The sequence below is a fragment of the Corvus cornix genome, chromosome Z (genome assembly GCF_000738735.6).
Source record: "Corvus cornix cornix isolate S_Up_H32 chromosome Z, ASM73873v5, whole genome shotgun sequence".
Classification (NCBI taxonomy): Eukaryota; Metazoa; Chordata; class Aves; order Passeriformes; family Corvidae; genus Corvus; species Corvus cornix.
Window position 1 is genome coordinate 12626612 of NC_046357.1, and position 23408 is coordinate 12650019.

Genomic DNA, 23408 nt, shown 5'->3' on the forward strand with positions numbered 1-23408 from the left:
TGGGCTGTGAGCTCACATTGCTGAGCCATGTCCAGCTGTTCATTCACCAACACCTTCCAGTCCTTCTCCATAGCTGCTCTCTATCCCTTCGTCCCACAGCCCAATATTGATAGTGGGACTTGCCCCCAGCCCAGGTGCAGCACTGTGCATTTGGCCTTGCTCAATTTTATGAGGTTTATACAGACCCACCTCTCAAACCTGTCAAGGTCCCATGACTGACACCTTCACCCTCCAGTGTATCAACTGCACCACACGTCTTGGTGTTGTCAGCAAACTTGATGTCATTGCTGTGAATACAGCAATTGGAGCTCACAAATGATACTTGTTTTCTACTATACATCGAGGGTAGGTGTGCTGTCCTGTACTTACCATGAAAGTTAGTGCCCTGTCCAAACCTGGGTATCTGTTGTGTACAACCATCTAATTCAGCTCTCTCATCAATTCCAGCTGATGGCTGGTAGAAACACCATTCAGAGTTGTGGTTCAAGCTTGCTGTGCCTACCCTAGCAGACCCTTTTGTCTGGGATACTTGAAACGTGTCTCCAAGTTACAGATATCTATTGGGCAAGTTCTGCTATGGCTAGCTGCTCAGTTTATTTATCTATTTTGTTGTCAGTATTTTATTATCTAATATTCAGAAGCTGAACCATGCTTTAATCCCGTGTACTTATATGTGGATTATTTTTACATCGTGAAATAGAAAAGCTCAAATATGTCATTTGAGCTCCTTAGAAATCCGAAAGTTTAGTGTGTGCCTGACCTGTGAGGAAAATTGCATTTGTTTTTAGCATGACAGATTGAGCTTTACCTTAACTAGTAGTTAACACCAGAACATAGGATAATTACTTGCATATAGATTGACAGACTTTGGTAATTAAGTAAGTTTTGAGTCAAAGTCAAGTTCTGTCAGGAAGGCTAAGACATGTTTATGGCTTGAAGCATGTCCTATATTCAAAACTGTTTCTAGTTCAAAACTTAATGTATTGAGGAAAATATTTTTTCTATAAGCCTGTCAAAATCTCAGGTTTTTTTTTAAACAGAACAAAGCTGAACACTAACTTTGACTATACTTGGGACATGTGGCTAAATCTCAAGAGACAATTTCTGAAAGTACAGGACTTAAGTGCTGTACTCTTCTTAGAAACAGATTGTTATATCTATAGCGCTCAGAGTATTTTTGACTTTAGCTTAAAATTCATATTTTTTGTATTCAGCTGTTGCTCCCTAAATCCATTTGTATTGTATGGTGGTTCTTTCTGTAGAAGTTGGGTAGACTGGAAAGCAGTGATCTGCTCTTGTTTTCCAGATGGGGTGCATGTGTGGGCAAGTTCATTGTGGAAATTTGAGAGAGTAATTGTTTCTAGATCTATGCTTTTTGTTGTTGTTAGCTTCCCCCCTGTGCCCCCTTTCTCATCAGATATTTAGTTTAACTCCTGAATGAACAGCAGTTATAAAACAAGTGACTGATACACCGAGGCATTAACTCCCCCCTGGTGCAGTGGCAGTTTAAGGCTGCATGAAGGTTAGTGCTGTAAATTCAGGATAAGCCCAGTAATGAGAATATATATGTATTCATAGAAGGCCAAAGTGCATCTGAAAAGTTTCATTTAGTCTTACTGGACAAGTCCAGGGGAGGGCCACAAAGATGTTCATGGGGCTGGAGCACCTCTTCTGTGAGGACAAGACAGTTTGAGCTGTTCAGCCTCGAGAAGAGAAGGCTCTGAGGAGAGCTTATAGCGCCTGAAGGGGCTCCACAAGAAAGCTCAAGAAGGACCTTTTATGAGTCCCTCTGAGTGTATTGATGGATGAATGGAATGGCTTTAAGTTGAAAGAGGGGATATGGTTTAGCTGTTAGGAAGAAATCATTTACTGTGAAGGTGGTGAAGCTCTGGCAAAGGTTGCCCAGAGAACTTGTGAATGCACCATCCCTCAAAGTGTCCAAGTCCAGATTGGACAGAACTCTGGGCAGCCTGGTCTAGTGGAAGGTGTCCAGAATAGGGTGGCTGTAGCTGGATGATCTTTAAGGTCCCTTCAAACCAGATCATTTTGTGATTCTACTAGGATGAGATGCAGAAGGTGCTCAGTTGACAGATTCACTCCAGACAATATCCATATTGCTGTATTGAGAGAACATACTCTTTTATCCTAATGCTTAGATTAGCAATGCCATAGGACTCAGCTGTCGCTTTCTTTTTCCCATTGTCTAAATCAAGGGTCATAATCCACATATGTAGACAACATTGGGTTGCTGGGCTTCATGTTGCTTCTGTATTTGTGTCTAGAAGCCATGTCCTTGTTGTGCAGCAGTGTTCCTGCAGGGCCAACATTACTAAAGGACAGCAGATCCACAGTTTAAACCAAATGAGGTGGGACTTGCCAGAGGTGCAGGCTGAGACTACAGAAGGAAGGCAGTCAAGCAAAAGTTCCTTGCTTAAGTGGTTATTAGAGGAGCTTTGTGAAAAATTATCCTTTCTTTCAAGAAGGATCAGGCCAGAATATTCAAGAGCTATTCTTAGATATTTGATTTAGATCTTTTCTCCTTCAGTCTAAGGGAAAAATAGCTCCATTCACAGGAAGTGTTCTACTCCCCTGAGTATGTTTTTCACCACAAGCTCTTCTGGAAGTCTACTTTGCGTTGCATTTCTGCTGTGAGGTTTAAGACTACTACTGAAGTTGTGCCCGAATGTATTTTTGTCCAATTTGTCTTTGTTTTCATATGCTAATGCACTTTTTGATAGAATAGCTCTTGTATATATATTCATGCATTTTGCATGGTAATGAGGTCAGATTACTAGGCCTACTTGTAAATCAGAGCTTCCTCCAAAGGAAGAAGAGCTTGAAAGTTGTCTTCATGCAGAGTTTAATACCTCTGTGCCTTTTTGAGGAGTCAGTTGACAAAACCCAAACCTGGCATAGGTTTGGGGGCCTGTCTGATGATTGGGCTCAGGACCCAGGCTGTCCTTTTGTTGTCTGTACGTCCCAAGTTCCTTCAAGGCTCTTAAGGAGGTAGTCATGCACACAGCAATTGGACTGCCTGATCTTTGCCTTCATCTCTTTTAAAGTAAAAAGCAGGTGGTAGTCTCGGTTTGGTCTTACACTTTATCCTAAGTGCAAAACTCTTTCCAGCAGCAGCATTTGTCATAGTTTTCATGTGGCAGTCAGGTGCTGGATATGAGGCAGGAGCAGAGGCAGTGAAATACGAGTGTATCTGTCTGAACATTGGGAGACACTTTTTCACTTTGAGGATGACTGGGCACTGGCACAGTTTGTCCAGAGATGTGGTAGGGACTCCATCTGTGAAGATCTTCTAAAGCCATCTGGATGTGGTACTGGACAGGTGGCTTCAGGTGGCCCTGCCTGAGCTTGGGGTTGGACCAGAGGACTTCCAGAGGTCCATTCTAGCTCAACCACTCTGTGATTCTGTGGCCTCTGACCACAAGGACTGTGAGCACTTCTCTGGTTCTTTGGAGTAGTTGAGTGAGAGCAGCTGATGATTAGCATTCCTGTTGGATAATACTTGACTGCGGTTAGGCTCAGTCAGGCTTCCCCTTTGTGTGTTCTTAGATGAATGAACTTGCGAGTTATTAATCTCTGAACTAGAGAGATGAGGCTGGAGATGAACAGACTGTTGTAGTCTCTGGAGCCTTCTGCAAATCAGGACAATTTGTTAATTCCCTAGACGTAGCACAGCCATTTAAACTCAAGGCCCTAACTTTTCATTTTTCTTGTTGTTTAGTAATACTTGCTTTCTTGTTCTAGAGCTAAATTCGAAGAGGAGATCTACACATTCAATGCCTTTCTGGAGTGCTGCTGAAAAGGTTCATCCAGTTGTCAGAATACTGATAGTTTATTTGCTGAATGACCTCTTCTGTTTTCTGAAGCTGTTGATGAAATAATTTAACTCAGCTGTGGCAAATGGAAGTTACAGAACAGACTCTGTTCTGTAGCAAGGGCACTACCCATACCTCTCCTTCCTGGTGATGCCAGGGAAATGTTAGCTGTAGGCTCACCACTGATGTTGGTGGCTCAAAAACCTGCAAATGATCATGCAGAGAATTACTACATTCTTATTGTTCTGAGATAAAAGCTCTCTTCCACCAAGCTGAAAGATAGCGTGCTGACAAATTAGCCAAATAAATGAAGTACATAAAATTGTAATGTGGAATTTGTGGTTTCTATTTTCTGTGGAAACAGCAGCCTGGAAAATGTGTGCTGCTGCAGCAGTCTGCTGGTCAGGTGCTTGTTTCATTTCCAGCGGATATTTCTAGAGGAACCCTGATTTTAGTAACAGTTGGTGTTTTTTGGAAATTGTTTGGTTGTGGATTTCTTGTTCTTATTGTAAAGAAAGATCAATTTATGCTTTGAATGTGCAATTGAAAATTCTTCTAGCAAAGTAGACCTGGGGTGCTCAGCGGCAGATATCTGAGGGAGGCAAGTACCTCCTTCTTCCCTTTCTACCTTTTCCTTTCCCATCCAAATGGATCATGAGAGGCTGACAGCAGACCCAGCAATGGGCAGTGCTGTAACTAGCATAGCCCTGTGTACTCTTTCCCTCCTCAAAGCCCACAGGGGCACTGTTCAAGTTCCCAGTGCAACACCATGGACTCTGCACGACTAAGAGGGGTCCAGGGTGCACAGCATTGTAGCTCAGGAATAGAAACAAAAGATTTAAGTGTGTGAGGCAGTTAATGGGGCAAAACACCCTGTACCCCAGTAAACCAATGCGAGCAAGCTTTGTAAAAATAACCTTCAATAATTGTCTGGATGTTTCCTGATCATCCACATGCCTGTGTTTGTGTGTGATCCTGCATAGCTGGCAGGCAGCTACTCCCACTGTCTGCTTTTAGTGCCTTGATGCATCCAGACACCCTGTGAGTCTGTTGGAAGTGGTTTCCTGATCCCAGCTATAAGATGACTGAAGATTTTGTTCCTGCAAGTTACTTGCCAGTTGTAAACACACTGAGTGGAACAGCCATGCTGTTCCAGAGCAGCCAAGTACATACTTTTCTGTAACTTCTTCGGTGCTCAGTCTGTCTTATGTGCTTAGCTCATGGTTGGATTTCTTGACGTGAATGGGTGTCAGATGCATAAAGATTGCATTTCCTGGGTATTGGATTGTGGTTGACTTCAGTCATATCCCAACAGTGCTCTTCCCTTCTCTCAGGAGTTGTGTAGTATGTGAGTCTATAAAAATGGGATTAGATGAGGCTGTCTGGCACAACTTTCTCTTGGAATGGTATAAAACATTGAACTTGAATAAATTGCCGGAAGTGCCTGTTTAGAGCTTCTGGCACAGATGAATTCCTCTACACAAACTCTAGGAGAAGTTCTGTTTCTCTGCTGATAAATTGGTTTTAACTGTTCAGGGAAAAGGAAGCAGTGACAGTGTAATTGTAGGTTAATTCAGGCTAGAAGGAGCATGAGGATCCTGCTGCTCAAAGCAGGATCACTTTCACTATGAATGTATTTATAGACTTCTTTTGCTTAACATCCTTTGCACCCTCTTTCTTTCACTTTCTTTATCTCCATGCACACACATATTTGGCGGTATCAGCCCCAGATGAGGGCCCCCCTTGCTAAATAAGATAAAGAACAAATGGTGACTGAATTACTCGCACCAAAACTTGTTGAAAGACTAATCTGCAGTCAGTAGTCTCACCTGCCTGCTCGTAAGAGTCTATCTGTATAAACTGCAAAATATTTCCATGGTCTGAAGATTGTGTTGAGATTAAATATTCAAATTCTCCAGTTTCCAGGAGAGATGAGACTAGAACGCACCTGCACAGTTTGTCTTGTTATTGTTTGTTACCAACTTGTTTAAAAAATGTGGCATATAATCCAGGGAATGATATCAAAGGTAGTAGGTAAATTGTCCTTAAGCTTTTTTTTGATGCAGAGAAAATGTCACCTTTGTCAGCACTTGGCAGTCTTCCATTTTAGCTCAAATACAATTTGAAGGGTAATGCTGTAGGCATTTCAGGCTCTGTTTTCTTAATTGTCATTCCTGTTGCTTTTTCTGTTCTCTGTCTTCTCTACAGCACAACCTTGAGCTTTTAGCACATGGCAGAAGCACAGTTAGTGTAACTTTATGTACAGTTTAAATCAGTTGGCAGATTCAGGAGGAGCAAAATGTCGGAAGTTGCATGGAAGTTAATGTAGTATGCTTGTTTGCATATTTGTGTAGTCTGTGATTATTGACTGTTGTGGCCATGTGATTCATTTAATGAATTAGTCAATATAAGCTGACTGCTATGTATATAGAGATGTAATTAATGGAGTGCTTATAAAAACGGATCTCTGCTGAGAGAAAAGACATACTTTTTTATAGCTTGTATTTGCACTGCTCAAGAGCACTTACTGTAGTGATGAATTGTTACAGTGGGGATACTGCAACACGTGTATCAGACAATGAGGCCCATGGAAAAGAATATATATATGGACTGATTCTTGATAGATGTTTCAGAGATGTTTATTTCTCCAGCCACATGGCTGGGATCTGCCGAGGAACTGCTGCACTCACAGGACCCGAGGGTCCCTGCCCGTGCAGGGGAACACAAAACAACCCATGGGGAACGAGGCTGAGCAGGGGCAGGGAAACCCCGTGCCTCCCCCCAGGGCCCCTCTCCCAGGACCACATGGCAGGGGGAGAGACCCCAGCAATTAACTTCTACAAAAACCATTTGTGTTTTACAGCTTGCCTTGAAGGGATCTAACTATGCTGGTCTGCTGGAACGGCATCGCATTCACACAAAAAATGTGGAGCATGTTGTAGACAGCTTACGGTAAGAATGTATGGCTATTGAGGATTTCAGACACAGTGCAAATATCCATGGATTGTGTGAAACAAAAGGAAGCCTTGTTACCAGCACCAATAAAACAGGAGTACTGAAAAGAGAGTGATGCAGTTGAACAGGCATTCCTGAAAGAACCATCATGTGAACTGGCTCAGTTCAGTTGACTAATATGCTTTATTATCATCTTGAAAATAAATGAGAAAGTTGTACGGGATTTGTGTGTCAAGTGTTTGTAAGCCAAATAGGAGTGTCATTACTCCTTAGCTGCATGACAGCTTTTTGGAAGGCTGTGACAAAGAACAGTACAGGACAGAATTCAGACTTTTTCTGAACTTTACAGGAACGAGAGGATAGAAGTTCGTCTTGTTAAGCGTCGAGAATATAATGAAGAGACAGTTCGGTGGGCAGATGCTGTTATATCAGCAGGAGGTATGACTTTATTGGAGGAAAGTATTTGCTTCAGTATGTTTTCATAGATACGTTTCTCAAAAATAACTTTGCAGTTGTGAAGCAATTGGAAGTGTGCACGTTCTGAAAACAAATTGCTAATCTAATTGTCAGAAAATCTGACAAAATGCAGTGGTTGTGACCATCTTGTACTACCTCTAGTATCTAAAATTGAAGCCCATGGAAATGAGTCCCAGTACATGGCCACTAGAAAAGTTTGGCATGTGTGAAACAGTATAAACTGTGGAATTTACTGTAGTTTTCAACTAAAGAGGATAAAATGCTTGATGTCGTGATTTTATGTAGCCCTAAAAAACTACTCGTTTTTTGGGATATGAGGTGTAGAGCAATGTACTACCTCACGGTCCCCTTGCTCAAACTGTCTTTCTTGCTTTCACACTTAATCCAGTGACTGGCGTATCAAGTTGGATGGTACAGGTAAAAGTCTGCAACTTCTGAGCATCTTGTGCCACTGATAAGTGTTTTTCAGATGAACAACAGAGCAACTAACCTGACTGTTTATTTTTAATATTGGATTGCAGCTGTTCATTCAGTGGGTTTTTTTGGGATATGCTGCAAATACAGCATTGTGTTGCTGGGCTCACTCATCTGTGGCAAATAGGCTTGACCACAGCTTTCTCTCTTCCCACTAGTCGAGTTTGCCCTTAGGTACTGGTCACTGTGAAGGATGGGTAGAAAGGCTTATGTATATATTTCTGAAGCATTCTAATACACTCTTGTAGATTTCAAAGAACTTCTCTAAAGTGCCAGTTTGTCTGTGGCAAAATTTTTTATGGTTGAGGGAAGCAGCTGGGAAGTGATACATGATCTGAGGTTTTCAGAGCTTATGTCTTTGTGCTTTTCAGAGCTTATATCTTTGTGCAAAGAGTGGATGAGGTTATAGTTGTCTTCTGTTTAACAGACAGGGAAAAATACCGATATCTGGAGAAGCCAGTACATTTAAAGATTTCTACTTCCAAGATTTCTACATACCTAAGACTTCTTTTCCAAGTATCCCTATTTGGGGCCAAATAAGACCTTTAAATTGCCTTCTAGGAGGGCAGCTGGGGTGAAGCTGAAGTCATTGTTTTTATGTGATTCACAGTAACATTTGGTTTTGTTTCCTGTCTCCTGTGGCTTTGTTTAGCAATACTTTCTAAATTTACTTTTGTTAAAGAATTTCTCTTACCTGCTGGTAAAAGTACAGAAATTTCCATAAATCTCTTTTAAAGCTTGCTTCTGCCACATTCAATTGCCTGGGCATGTATAGCTATCAGATAAGTTGTACTTCTTCCAGTTATGTTTGCCATCTTGAATTCAGTTGTCACTACTCCTATTTGAAAGGTGTCAGTAGTTTTGTCTCATTGTATTTTTGTCCAGCTTGCCTGATTTGTTGTTAATATAAAAGCACATAATGATAATGCTGGAGTATGTTCTGGTACTAGAATGTGAAGTGAAACTAACTTTTGGTCTGTCTTTTCTGTAGGTGATGGTACGATGTTGTTGGCAGCCAGTAAGGTCTTCGATAAATTTAAACCAGTCATTGGCATAAATACTGATCCTGAAAGGTAAAAACATACTTGGGAAAGCAAAGCTTTATTTAATATTAGGCACACTGTGCATCTGTTTCCATGGTACATGAGGCATACCTGTAGCGTTTGGCAGCATAAATGTCTGTTTTGGTGGGTTGTAGATACCAAGGCAACCTGTTGGTTTTTCAGAAAAGTTTCCACAACAAGTTATCCTGTCTCATCTGAGAGGACATTTAGTATTGGGTAAGCATAACTGTTACACTGCCATAACTGTTCTCACACCAGTGTAACAGCACTTGCAGCTAGCTAAGTTGAATTACTAACCAGAAATTTGAGGCTAGGGATGGCAGTATAGAACTTGGACAGGAAGCAGGACTTCATAAAAGCAGCTAAGTGTGGTGCCTGAACACGCAGAAACATAATTTCTTTGTGAAGAGGGTGGATCCAGTAGAGCCTCAGATGAAGTTTGCTGTGGTTTCTTCGTGTAAACCATGTGATACCTCAGAAAACACAGTCTCCTGAGCCAATTGTTGGCACTTAGTTGTCCTATTATAAACTCTGCACAAGCTGCACCCACCTGCCCATATCAATCTTACAGCTCAGTGGATGCAGTGTGTTAGTACTGCCTGGTTGGTATAACCTTCAAATGGATGGCAGATGAAACTCCGAATTCACAAGGCTCTGCCTGCTGAGAAATCTACATTTAGATTTCTGCTTTTGATACTGACAGTTTATTCCCAGTACATAAAGTGGTCGTCAAAAGGTTTAATTCCTTTCATACCTTACTTTTCTTCCAAAACTTTTCAAATGCTCTGAGTAGCTATTCTGTATTATCAAGCCTGACTAGCAGGGTTCAAATAACAAGTACCTTTAAATTGTCGCATATTACTCAAGGAAGGGAGCAGTGTTTAGTCTTCTGGTTTTGACATGAGATTCTTTTCATCTTAGGCATGTTGCTTAGCTGTTTGTGTTGCTAACTTGTTTGTAAATGGAGGAAATTTTCTCACCTGCCAGGTTTATTAAGCTCAAATAGCTTTCCAAGAATGGTGACAGGAACTATATTAGTGTTTACGTATTCCTGCAGGATTACTAGCTGAACAGACAGTTTTTAGGGGAAGTGTGGGAGAAATATCCTGTCTCAGACCCACAGACTTCAGGAGCTGAAAGCAGTGTATGGTTGCTGATGTGCTACTGTGCAAGAATAGTACAGATTCATAAAGGTCTCAAAAGTGTAGCATAGCTAGATGTAACACAAAGGGAGACCTACTTTGTTTTGTTTTGTTTTGTTTTCCAAAGGTACCAAATCTGAACAGTAATACTGTCATTTTCATTGTCATTTTTTGCTACCAGATCAGAGGGTCACTTGTGCTTGCCTGTGAGATATACGCATTCATTTCCTGAAGCTCTACAGAAGCTTTATCGTGGTGAGTTCAGGTAGGATTCACTGATCTTTGGTTTTCAAAAACATAGAGGGATTGGAAAACACCTAATCATGTGCAATTCCTAAGGACCAGGTGCAGCTTAGTAAAATCTTAATGGCTCAGATTGTGAATTCTCTGTAGATGTTTAAAATGTTGAAAAATGAGTTTGTGGTCAAGAGTGAGATTGGAATACAAATGATAAAACTAGTTCCAGCAAAAAATCTTCTGGTATGACCTGCAGTAATAGATTTTCACTTCTGATTTAGTAAATTCACAAATAAGGAACTGCATCCTTGTAAGGAGTATATTGGTTTGCATATTTTTTAGGATTCAAAAACATACAATACATAAGAATAGAAGCTAGTGAAACACATTCAGTTAGGAAATGGTCAGTATGTTGCTTGTGGGGTTTTGGTGATTGAGATAAAGTGGCTTAAATTTAGTTAACAGATTAGTGTAAGGCAGAACTTCTCTTCATGCTGAATATAGCTTGATGTTTTCAGTACCAGATATTCTTAAATAGAACAATCTTACTTGATTTAAAAAGAAGCAAGCTGAATTTTAAAGGACAGACTAGGGAAGAGTTTTTAATAACTACTTAAAAAGGGACATTGTTCTGTGTATATAATAACTTTCCGGAATACTTTTATGATGGCAAACCATCAAACAGAAATCAGTTACTCATGTGAAAGTATATAGCAATTGATTTTTGTTTATACTTCTAGCGTATTAAATTTGTAGCTTGAAATGTAGCTGTATTTGTGCCATAGGAAAGTTCTGAAATGAGATGAGTACAGTTGCCAGGATAAATAACTGAAGGAGTTTCAATATGTTGAAAAATATGTTGCTAAAAGAACAGGAACTTTCCACTCACGTACTCTAAGATTTAGAAAACAGAAACTTTTTAGTCTCCATCATTCTAAGTTGCTTAAATAAAGCTTTCAGTGTTTATGCAGATAAACTCCCTTGACATTTGGCAGTTTTGATGTTTTGCTGGAAACAAAATTGTATTTTTGTTGCTGGAACTCCTGTTATTGCTCATTATGGAGCTGAAACCTCACCAGAGTGAAACAGAAAGGATTTCCCTAATTGTTTTTCTGAAATAATAGAAACTTTATTCTTAAGCAAGGACACAAGCAGGTGTTTGATTTGACAGTTCTTAGTTTTGTTTGGCCCTAAGCAAACTTCGAAATAGGTGAGTAACTGAATCCTTGTCTGGAAGGGCTTCTGGTGTTTCTTTTCTTGGTGGTCAGTGGTGTAGTAGGTTCTCTGAATAGGGGTATAATAGAGGTACAGTCCCATTTTCTAATTTTGTAGGGAATGTGACATGTTCTAGCCATGAACACTGTAAGGAGGCTAGTATAGTGATACTCACTGCATGCTTTCTGCATGACTACCTAAAATCGTATTTGGAATTTAAGGGCAGATAGGTTGTGTAAATGAGGCTCTATAAAGATGACAATGAGGAAAAACTAGCAGTGTAGTCATATAAAGCATAAGTCTCATGTAATTTCAGGAAAAACTGGTTACTGTCACATGGATATCAACAGTATGAACAGGGAAAAGATGTGCTTGTAACACTCACTTGTGATTTGCTTTCTTAGTCAAAACTATTGCTATTTTGTTTTATGACATCTCTTAGGTTGTAAGAGGAAAAAGGAATTGATTAGGGGAAAGTAAAAAAATCTGAGTGTTGTAACATGGCTTTTATATCCTTCTCTTGCTTCAAATGAATTCCTCTTTAACACCCTAAATTCCTAGGCCAGGAGCATTTGTTAAAATGAGAGGATACTTGGGGCCTTATTTATAAACGGATGCATAGAGCTGCTTTTCTGGACAAATACAAACAAAAGATGTTAAAAGTATGGCACGTACTGCTGTATAAATTCTTGAGAGCTCTTTATTCTCAAAGCATTGCATCAGTCATTCATTCACAAGTTAGGGTCACATGCCTAAAAAGGAGAGTTGTTACATACAATTTTATAGACTACTTTTGGCCTGTGTCCTCTTATTTTGCACATTTTACACATGCAAGAAACATTAGGTAGCAAATTCGTAAGTGTGAAGAGTTGACTATTTAGTACAATTAACTTTTTAAATTTAGAAGTCATAGTGGAAACTCTAAAACTTGAAATATGATTTTGAATATATTTAGCTTCTGATCTTAAGACATTCTGCTTTGAAAGTGGAGACTTTCAGATCCTATTTAATTTTGTAATTAATATTTCAGCTGCTCATATGGGCTTCTTTCTCCTCTCTTAGGTGGCAGTGGCGGCAAAGAATCCGACTGTATCTTGAAGGAACTGGAATTAACACAACCCCTGTGGATTTACATGAACAGCAGCTAAGCCAAGAGCAACACAGCAGGGCTCACATAAATGAAAGATTCCAGGATCAAAGTAGGTTAAAATCTGACAAGATTGGAATCACTTTGCGATGATAACTTGGAATAGAAGATAAAGATTTGTGAAAGTTTCAGTATTTGAAATACCTTCTGTCAAAGTACCTGATCTTAGTACTGTACTACTATCAAAGTACTGTAACTACTTGAGTATGTGTGTGTATGTGTGTACACATGCTAACTTTTAAGTTAGGTTAATTCAGAGTTGTAAAAGCTGGTCTTGGGCTACCAGCAAGCAAAGAAGACATTGGAAGTGAGAATCTGTCTGTAGGTAATTCTTGAACACTTTCACCTCTTTTCTTTATGGTGCGTTGAAGATGCATGGTTCTGTGCCTAACCTGTGTCCAGTACTGCATTTGCTCACTAAGAAGTCCTTGTCAACATGAACAGTTTGTTAATCCACTTTAACTACCTTGTGGTATGACGTCTAATTCTCTGAACTTCCTCAGAAATGTCTGTTAAGTCACTGCCGGTGAGTTTAACTTGGCTGGAAGAGTGACTGACAGAAGAGGAGACTTCATTCTGCCTGGCTGCCCATGACTTTTCAGGGAAAGCAGTGTCTGAACTTAAGTGTCATTGCTGACCTTGGTTTAAATGTTTATTGTCTCCAGTAAAGGACAGTGACTGATCACAGAGTAAAACAGTGAAAAAATAAGTTTGAAGAAAATGGAGCATGAGGTCTAGAAAACAAACCCAGGCAGCAGAATCTGTCCTCCAATAAATTGTGAGCATTTTTTTAAAATTTTGTATTTTTAATCCATGATTCAAAACTCTTATTTTCGATATCTGCAGGGTCTGATATTTCTGGTCCGCATCTTTTACCAGTGAGAGCACTCAATGAAGTCTTCATTGGGGAATCTCTTTCATCCAGGTGTGTTTTAATTGTTGTTTCAGCAAGGCACAATTGACTTAATTTCTTGTTATGACATTGCAATAGACAGTCAGTGATGAGATTTTACTGTCAAATTTCAGTTATACTCTATAAATATTTAACACTGATTGTATTATTGCTGATTACAAAGTGTATTTTCAGAGATGTAAGTGCTGTAATGTTAATTTCTGGTTTTCTACTTCCTGTCTCATCATTCTTTCATTTTTCCTGTTTTCTTTCCCTTTTACTGATGATTTAAATAGTTCTTAAACTACCTCCTCTCCTGCATATCTTCTTAAGTATCTCTTCATAAGCTTTTAGCATGACCAAGTAGAAATAAGTTTTACCATGATTCCTTTTTCTGCCTTTCTGTCTTTAGAGGCAAAGGTATCAGCCTGCCTTTGGCAGAAACCTTGTTATTGATGGAAAATACATCTTTTCTTTTAAGAAATGAGTTTGTATCAAATCATGGTACTGCCTTATTCAGGATACATTTGACTGTCCTTTCTGTCCTGAAGATCAATGCATTTTTGGCAGCCAAACAATAAGAGGAACATGGGGAATATGACTGGGGCCGCAGTAAAAGTCATGGTCCTTAGTCAGGATTTCACCAAACTTTTACTGTATTTTATATCTCTTTTCACTTTATTGTTTATCTTAAAAAACATAAACAACAACAACAGAAAAGCCACTTTAGACTTTAACAGCTTGTGTTTGTACAGTGCCTGGGACACTGATTGCTGCTGGAAACAGTATAAATATTCTGTGAGTGCTTTATTTTTTGTCTGGACTTCAGCATGTGGCAAAAGGAATTAATCTCAAAGAGATAAAAATCCTGCTTTCTACTAAATCAAACCTAATTTTATCAATGTTTTAAAGAATTTCTTTAATGTGCAGTGACAGAGGAACACAAAGCTGTTTTCCAGTGCTATCTATGAGTGTCACAAGTACATTGTGCTCTTGGCTCCAGTGTATTTGAGAACCATTGAGGAACACAATACCTGTAGAAACAAACCTCTAGAAATTATTACGGCGTTAATAGGACCTTACACTTGAAGACTTAAATGTCATAGACGAATGTTCTGTCAGTGTCAAATACACAGGTTTGCTGTTTATTTAGACAAAATAATTTCAGGAGATTCTTCTAAGATCTTATTCTGCATGTCAGTGATGAAAAGAGGTAAATTGAAGAAAAAAACCCCAGAAAACCTGTTCTACCCAGCTTGCAAAAGTTACATTAAACTGACTCAAGCTGTGCACCTGTGTACTAATCTACTTCCAGTTCTCTAATCTCCCCATCTTCTCAAGAGTGATTACACAACATGCCCTAAGTTACTGAGAGTATAAACTGACACCAAACAGCCAAGAGCTGTGTTTCTAGTGGATCCAGACTGAAATAATAGCTCAGTAAGTTCTGTTTACTAAGAAAGGTGAAACTCAGTCACGCATAAAACAGTGAATGTGGTATTTCTGAGAGGGCATCTATTAATCTGAAGCCTGTATCACATTGTTTGAATTAGTCACTATGAATATCAACAAGTTTAGTTCATAAATATACTCTTGTATGTTCTTGTAGAGCTTGGAGAGGGAAACTTTGGTCTCTAGGCCTAACACTTGGAATCCCCTGATAGATGAACAGTAACGTGCAGGAGATGATTGTACATCAAGACCTAGTACATTTGAGTTTTAGGATTAATTTGCCCTGGAGAGAAATGTAAGCCTGCTGATTGTGTAAAGCTATTCATGAAGAATCACTGGATTTTTGATTGCTGAAGTGATCAAGAATTCAGGCTCAATCATGCTATTACTTACTGATGTTGAAATGTTTAGTGTTCCTTGACATAATTTAATGAGACCCAATCATAGCATAACCACAGTTTTTGTGCAACAGTTATGACAGGAAGGTAATTGTTTATAGTTTTATTTGTAAGTCTAACAAGCCCTGCAGATGAACCACAGAGCATAAATTAATATGAGAAGCGACTGCAGAAAAAGTGCCTTAAAATGCTGCAAATCATTTTAGTCCATTATAAAAACTGCTATAAAATAGTAAACCAGAAGTGGCTGTCAAATTGGAAACACTGTACAAAGCCTGTGAAACTGTGATCCAGATATGAAAGTCTAAATTGTTATGTGCCTGATAAGGCTGTGTGTTCTGTCTTATTCAGGGAGAACTTTAAGTCCTGCAAACCCAGTTTTAAATTCTCGCTTCATAGGGCCTCCTATTATGAAATATCAGTTGATGATGGTCCTTGGGAAAAACAGAAGAGTTCAGGGCTTAATGTGTGTACTGGAACAGGATCAAAAGCATGGTGAGTACATGTTGCTGCTTTGATATAAAATATAATTTCAGATAAGCTAGATGAGCCTATTTTGCTCATTCATTTTGTCCTTGCTGAGACTCTGTTGGACTATGGGTAAGTCAGTCAAATATTCTCACTGTCAGTATGGCTCAAGGCTGTTACAAGTATATGAGAAGAGCAGAGCACTCACTGCTTATGGGTATGGAGAGAAGCCTTGAAAGGGTGAGGAGCTGTTGCACTGAGACAGAAGTTTGCCTTAGGTGTAATTTCAGTGAAAGATGAATGCCACATGTGAAGATGAATGGTTGGGAATTGTGAGGGAAAGAGATTCTGCTCTGACTTGCAGAGAGCATTCATAGTGATCTGTGAACTACTCTTGTTGGCTAAAATTAGAGTGCTTAGATGATATAGCTCAGTAAACTTATAAAATCTAAGCTCTAAGAAGAATGGGAAAACATGTACTTGGAAGCAGTGTTAAGTGTTCTCTGGCACATCTACTGCCAGTTCTCCTTTCAAGCCTCTTGTTTCTTTCATACTTAATTGACAGGGGACAATCTCTGCCAAAATACTCCCCTTAAACAAAGATGGCCATATCTACACAGAACTGTGCTAGCTTAATCAGAGGGATAAATTATATAAACTTCAGTTTAAATGTGCCACAGTACTGCATGTAAGTCTAATCAATTTAGTTTTGAGATGTGAGAGATGTGTTTGTGCTCGCAGTTAAAAGTTGTACAATAGGCACTGGGTTTATGTGGCAGGCTAAGATGAACTAAAACAGAAGCTTTTAATGAAATTCAAAAATGAGTAGTCATGCTGTAACCATGGTTACTGGGTTTTACTCTTCATTGTAATTCAGAATTTCGTATTCAGGCAGCATAGCTTAGTCCTGGAGCCTGCCAAGGTTGAAATTGGCAGAGTGCTAGGGAAACTTCCCTAGTGTTCAATACCTTGGGAAAGTACAGTCTTATTTCACTGCTGTTCTTACACATCTCATTTGCTTATACATGGTGCTGAGCAAACCCAGAACCAGGAACCAAACTCCAGGATTGCCTCTCTCCATTGCAGCAATCAGTATGAGCTGCTGGACTTCTCTAAACTGAGGCCAAGCCTCAGTGGAGTGATCTTCCTTAACCGGTTGTCTAGGCGCTCTCCTGGAACTTCAGACTTTCTGGGACTGAGAGACATTTAAATGTCCAGGTACTTTCTGTAGCTGCCAAAACTTGGGTAAAAGGATATCTTGATAGCATCTGCTCAGGCTTGCAGGTAGGCAGTAAGTGTAAGAGACAGAGCCTTGGACAACCATGGTCAGCAGCTCTGTGGTCTGATAGGTGTGTAGAGGATCTGTATTGCAGTCTGAGGCATTTTACTGCCATGACAGTGCTGGACTGAGGATTTTGAGCTGTATTGAGACCTGGGCATCTGAGGTGTTCACCGTACTGCTGCGTAGTGGCTGTGATTTAGCACCTACTCCCTTTTGAGCCTGGGCAGAGGTGGAAGACATTTTTTGGGGTTTTGACTTAGTCCAGACTGAGGCTATGTTAACTTGCTCATCCAAATGTGTCAAATGCAGAAGTGTCTGATCTGACTGCTCCTTTTCTATATACACCAGTTCTGTGATATTCAAGGCCACACCTTAGGGTATAAATACACACATAAAATATTTATAAAGAAGTGTTGGGTTCATAAATGAGAGCTAACAGAAAATTAATTAGCAGGGGTTGGATAGACCTTTGGATAAGAACACAATCTCTAGAACTGTCATGCTTCAGTTTTTTAATGCAGGCTTTATTCAGCCGTTACTGGGGTTTTAAGGCAGGAAGGTTATTGATAAGGAGACTACATCCCATGCTCTTCTTTCCTGACGACTTGACTTAATGGGTTTTTAAGGTTTACAAGGTCACAGGTAGATGCCAAATCAAGAGTTGATTTAAGACTTGTTTTTTAAAATAAACTGGTATCAGCTCACACTTAATACCATTCTTTTTCCTCCCCAGATGTTGAATTTAGTTTTTCATCAGTGTGCAAGATTTTCTGTTTTGTTTTTGCTTGGCTTTTCTCGTAAGTTGTACTGCTTAGTAAACAAGACTTCTACTTCTCTGTCTAGGTCCTATAATATTAACAAGGTTGCACATCAAGCTATTGAAGAGATCCTTAAGATGGGTGAGTGAACAACGTGGCATTAGTAGCCAAGTTTATATAAAGATACATCTATCTAATCGGGGCTCTTTCTCTTGGCTCAACAGCGAAAAAGCATGGAAGTTTGAATATGCCATTGAACATGGAACTGGTACACAAAGGTTAGTGAAGAAGGCAAGATTTCTTTTAAACTATCTTTGGCCAGTTCATTTTGTTTGTATTCTGTACTACTCAGCTTTCAGTATTTTAGCACTCTTGCAGTAACAGTCTTTCTTGCAGACATTAATTAGGCACAGTTAGCAAGAAATGCTTTACTTGATATGAAAGCACTTATTTAGACTTCTGTATATCCTCTTCAGGAGAATTTCAGTTCTCCTAAGATTTGAAACAGTTAATATTTAATCACCTGAAGAGAACTTTTGAGTGTTCATCATTCAGTAGAACTGAAAGCCTTCTTCTCTAAAAGTAATTTTTTTGCATGTGAAGGCTGTTAAACATCTGTCATGACTTCATGTTCCTTCTTGGTGGAGAAGCCACTCTTCCATGGAGGAATGTGTTTCTGAGAGTAACTAATTTTCTCTGGAAAAGCTAATGGCTGATTCCTCTACTTACAGTAACAAATGATTACAATGAGTCTCTGCTCTACAGTCCAGAGGAACCAAAGATGTTTTTCAGTGTTCGAGAGCCTATTGTAAACAGAGTTTTCTCAAGTAGCCGTCAGCGTGGCTTCTCTTCAAAGTAAGTGTTGGCCGCAATAGTGAAGAGTTACTTCATTCTGTGTATCTGTCAAAGTATGGGCAGGACTTTCCCTTGAAGTGTTTCAACATCCAGTTAGTTCTTTGAGTGACTTGAGTATTGTTCTCATAACAGCAGGAAGAAAATGTTTCCTAGTTGTGTTATGGCTTTTTAATGTTTGATCCCTGCACAATCTCACAGAATAAAAGAATCTCACTGTGCCCAGTTCTGGATATATGCCATTCCCCTCAGTATGAGACACAGACATTGACAAACTGGAGTGAATTCAGGGAAGGGCCACTGGGGGAATGAGGGGGCCAGAACACGTGGTTTGTAAAGGAAAGACTCAAACAGTGCTTTTGTTCATCCTGGAGGAGACAAGACTAAGGGGGAATTCAGTTGCTGCCTTCAGCTACCAAAGGATGGTTACAGAGGAGACTTAAGTTAAACTCCTTTCCGAGCAGAGTATAAGAAAACACCCATGATATTATGGGATGTAGGATTCTGATTAAAAAAAAGAAGAAATTTTCACAGTGAGAATAGCCAGGCAGTCAACCAGGTTGCCAGGTTGTCTCTATAGACTGTCTTATCACTGTTCTTGGAGAGACTCAAAACTTGCCTGGGCAAGGCCTTAAGCAAGCTAACCCGTCTTTGAAGTAAGGTCTGCTTTGAGCAGAAGGTTAGACTAAATGCATTTCCAAATGGAATTATTTGGTAATTCATCATTTTAACTTAGGGCACTTGTGCCAGTGGAGATTTAGATTGAATATTAAGAAAATTTTCGTCATGGAAAGGGTTGTAAAGCAGTGGAACAGGCTGCCTGTGGAAGTGGTGGAATCATCATTCCTGAAGGTATTTAAAATACTTGTAAGGCATGGTACTTAGGGATATAGTTTAGTGGTGGGCTTGGTAGTGCTCGTTTAATAGTTGAGCTCAATGATACTGCGTATCCTTCCCAATCTAAACGAATCTATGATGTATGGAGCTTGCCACAATTAAGTATAAACACATACAGCCATTAGTTATATGATCAGAATAACTGAACATGCAAACAATAACATAGAAACTATTGAAAGCAATACAGTATTTCAGTTTTATTTAAATGTGAATTCAACCTTTTGTATCAAAACAAATGTTTAAAGGAGCTCTGAGCCAAATTCTTTATTCTGTCTTGTCCAGCTCTAAAAGAGATGCCTTAAATTTTATAAGCTTAGATTTAAACTTCTTAGCTTAAATATGATATAGTCAGACTCTTAATATTGCAGTAATATGCTGCAGTTCTTGAAGTTTCCTGGCAAGCATCCTGACCTTCAGCTTTGTGTTTGTTAATGCTTTCCCTTCTCTCTGATGATTAATGTAACAAAATAGACTATATTAATGTCCAAATTATTTGAATCTCAAGCATTGCTACTTGAAAATGTATATTTCACATAACATGAAGACCACTTATTAGAATCTTAATTGTCAGCTTTTCTGTGGAGATGAAGTAAATCACAGTTAAATGAGATCATCAGTAGCTTTCATTAAAACTTGCATCTAAGCTTCAACACCAAGTATTATATTATAGGCTGTTCTCAGACTCTGGGAGCAGTAGGCTCCATTGAGTACATCCTTCAGTCCTCTCTGGACTCTTTGCTTAGTCCATACAAAGCACTGAGGCACACAGGGGGTTCGAGTATTTAGTACAATGTTAAATGGTGGTTAAGCATTTACTGGCCCAAGCAAAAGAAAGTCCCAGAACCAGTTTTATTTTTTATTTTTTTATTTTTTAAGTGCTTGTGTGAAATGCCTGAAGTTTTAAGCTGTCTTGTGATAACTTACTTGTTGGGCTTCTGCAGGGTCTGTGTCCGTTCCCGTTGCTGGGATGCTTGTATGGTTGTAGATGGAGGAACATCTTTTGAATTCAATGATGGGGCAATAGCTTCGATACTGATTGACACAGAGGATTCACTGTGCACTGTTCTGCTGGAAGAATGAAGGACCCTGATGTCTTTTGCTGTAACATTTATGGATCCATAGAGGGAAACCATGGGGATATCACAATGCTGCATTATATTGGAAGCTGGCCTTTTTGGATGCAAGAGCATTTGGAGGAGGCTTGAAATGCTTTTCATTCCTTTGGGTTGGGGAAACATTAGCCTGATATTTAAGCTCTTTTTGCATCTAGTGTAAAACATGTCTGAAGTGTTACCTCTAACTTCAGTGAAAATTGACATTTTAACCTGTAAGGCAAACATGAAAGCTTTGTAAACACAGGTGAATGGGTTCAAGTATTAAGTCAGTAGCATTAAATATTCAGATGTACAGTTTTTTTAGTAACAGTCTGGGACTGATGAAACTAAATACTTCGTACATACACTTTTGTAGAAAAGTTGACTGTCAATCTAGCAATTTGATGCAAGGATATATAGATTTTGGTAAACCATGATGTTGATGTAAAAGAAATGATAATACAAACCTTTTGTATGCTTTTCAAAAATTGTACAACTTTGTAGTTTCATACAACTTGTGGCAATTTTTTTTGTTCTTCCAATATTTTTTTCTACTTTGTAGACTTACATCAAGAGTAAAAGTCTGGTTTAATACATCTTGAATGACGTAGCTTTTACTTTTTGTTTGGCTAGATAGGGACTTGAAACCCAAAGGGTTTTTTGAGCCCTTCATCAGGAATATACAAATTATAGAAATCATGTTGGAGTAAGATAAATTCCTTCACTGAATGGATTAGCTGGCAAGGAGATTATCAGTGACACTAGTATATGAAAGTGGCTATCATTAAGAAATATATTTGGCCTTATTAAGTTGAATGGTTTGGAATTTAGGGTTCTGAATTTCTTATAATTAAAGAAGAATGAGATACACTGGGTATTAGGAGTTGGACCACAAGCTAATACCTACGTCTTCCAGTTTTCCCAGCATGGTTTTTTTTTACCTTCTCCAGAAAACTTAAATTTCCAGTCCTATGCTGAATTCTACTGGTATGTAAATGACAACAAATTAATTTCACTTATCTCTGCTCATATTAGGTAATCAAGTTGATACAGAAAAAAAAAAAAGCTCTGATTAAAGAAAAGCAAGTCACCTTTTAAATATTTTAGAGAAACTGTGAACTGTGACTGCCTTTTGAAGTCTGTGCTGATAATTGCAGAGATAAGGAAGCAGAATTTGACAACACAAATATTCCTACAGCAGGAACTCTTCTGCTACGTGACTTGAAAATAGTATGTTTTGTTTACTACAGATTGGTTTCCAAGAGTGAGTTTTCTTCAAATGACTTTTGAACGAAGAGACTTCTGTAACAGATGTCCTCAGGTCTAATGGAAATGTTCTCCCATGTGGCCAATCAGTTTATTTATTGCCATTTGCAGAATGTAAACTGCTTTTTATTGGTGGAGGAAATGGACAAAGGGTTTTTTCCTTCTAGACTTAGAGTTAATAGAACTCAAAACATAATTTAGAGCCTATTGATTTGACCAGACCATTCAGTTTTATGAAAATATGAAATTGATGGAGATTTCTGAGTAATCTATCACTGTGTACATTTCACCTTCTAAGTGTGCTGCAGAGTTATTTACACTGTCTGGTTATCGTGACTGCAGACCCAGAGGGGAAAATCAAAGTAGCCAAGTAAGCTTTCAAAAGTTGGTAAGCTCAGGAACTACCAGAATAAAGCCCTTATTGTCTAAAATAACTTGCAAAGCTTGTCTAACGGTAAAGACACAAAAGCCTAATCTTTATAAAAGTTGTGTGCACACAGACTAGGGTGTTCTAGTTATTCTCAATCCATCTGTTACCAGTTAAGGATTGTTTATTATGTGCCTGTGTCAAGTACATAGTCAATATGCTGTTAGGATTCAAAAAAACCCCAACCCCACCAATGCCATTAACACTAATTTATTACTTCCTAGGACTCCACCACTCTTTGATCAGATTTAGGTATTGAACACCTGCACAGCAAATCTATGGCAGAAATCTTATCCCCTGCTTATTTAAACATTTGTGTGCTGAAATGTTTTAATGGAGACTGATTAGTCTGATCAGTAAGCATACCTCTAAAATATGCCTGTCATTCCTTATTATGAATGTCAAGACTAAAAGGCAATGTTTTCAGACCCAAAGTATGTTCGATATTAGGACTTAATAAATTTTCAGTCAGATTCCTAACTTAGCAAAATGGAAGCCTGACCTACTCATGAGTGGCCTCTACTGGTTTTGTCTCTATTTAATTCCAGTTCTGTCAAAGCATTTACTGGTGAACACTTAAATTGATTAGGATGATTCAGAAATCTATAATTAATAGTAAGCCGCTACCTTTTTTTATTAAAGAGCTGTAGGACCCTTTTTAAGGATCCTTTATTACAAAGTGTTGCAGTACAGACAACTTACTTGGTAGACAGTATTCCAGGACAGGACTGAGTATTGGTTTAACACTGATTTAATCTGCATAGACTGGCAGTGATCTTTGCACCCGTTCTACCTGCTGAGTCAAGTCCATGGTATTTTCATCTAGTGCCAGTCTACACTGTGTTCTGCTAGACTAGACCTGTTATTCTTTGCTGCTTTTTTTTTCCAAGTGGTGTTTATACATTATGTAATAAAAATTAAAAGGTTAATTGATAAATGAAGCTGTCCTGTGCCTTATTTCAATCTTCAAAAGTGTTTCATGTGCTCAGTTTCTTCTCACTTACTGTTTCAGGTTGTTTTAATGGTTTGGAAGCCTTCATGCATTTACATGTAGTACAGAGACTTACCAGTGTAGCAGGTT

At 38.9% G+C, this 23408-nt stretch overlaps 1 protein-coding gene across 2 annotated transcripts in view; it reads left to right on the forward strand.

Moving 5' to 3' along the window:
- NADK2 (NAD kinase 2, mitochondrial) overlaps positions 1 to 23264 on the forward strand; it is a 32636-nt gene extending 9372 nt beyond the window's left edge. Inside the window, exons 2-12 of one of the 2 annotated variants that reach the window (XM_039567552.1) lie at positions 6694 to 6782; positions 7135 to 7223; positions 8728 to 8809; positions 10124 to 10207; positions 12457 to 12593; positions 13388 to 13466; positions 15635 to 15778; positions 17877 to 17932; positions 18016 to 18069; positions 18523 to 18646; positions 20482 to 23264. In XM_039567552.1, the coding sequence (XP_039423486.1) occupies positions 6694 to 6782; positions 7135 to 7223; positions 8728 to 8809; positions 10124 to 10207; positions 12457 to 12593; positions 13388 to 13466; positions 15635 to 15778; positions 17877 to 17932; positions 18016 to 18069; positions 18523 to 18646; positions 20482 to 20620 (1077 nt within the window). In that variant the 3' untranslated portion in view covers positions 20621 to 23264. The remainder of the gene's footprint in view (positions 1 to 6693; positions 6783 to 7134; positions 7224 to 8727; positions 8810 to 10123; positions 10208 to 12456; positions 12594 to 13387; positions 13467 to 15634; positions 15779 to 17876; positions 17933 to 18015; positions 18070 to 18522; positions 18647 to 20481) is intronic. The other variant, XM_039567553.1, reaches the window with a different exon arrangement.
- Positions 23265 to 23408: the final 144 nt, after the last annotated feature.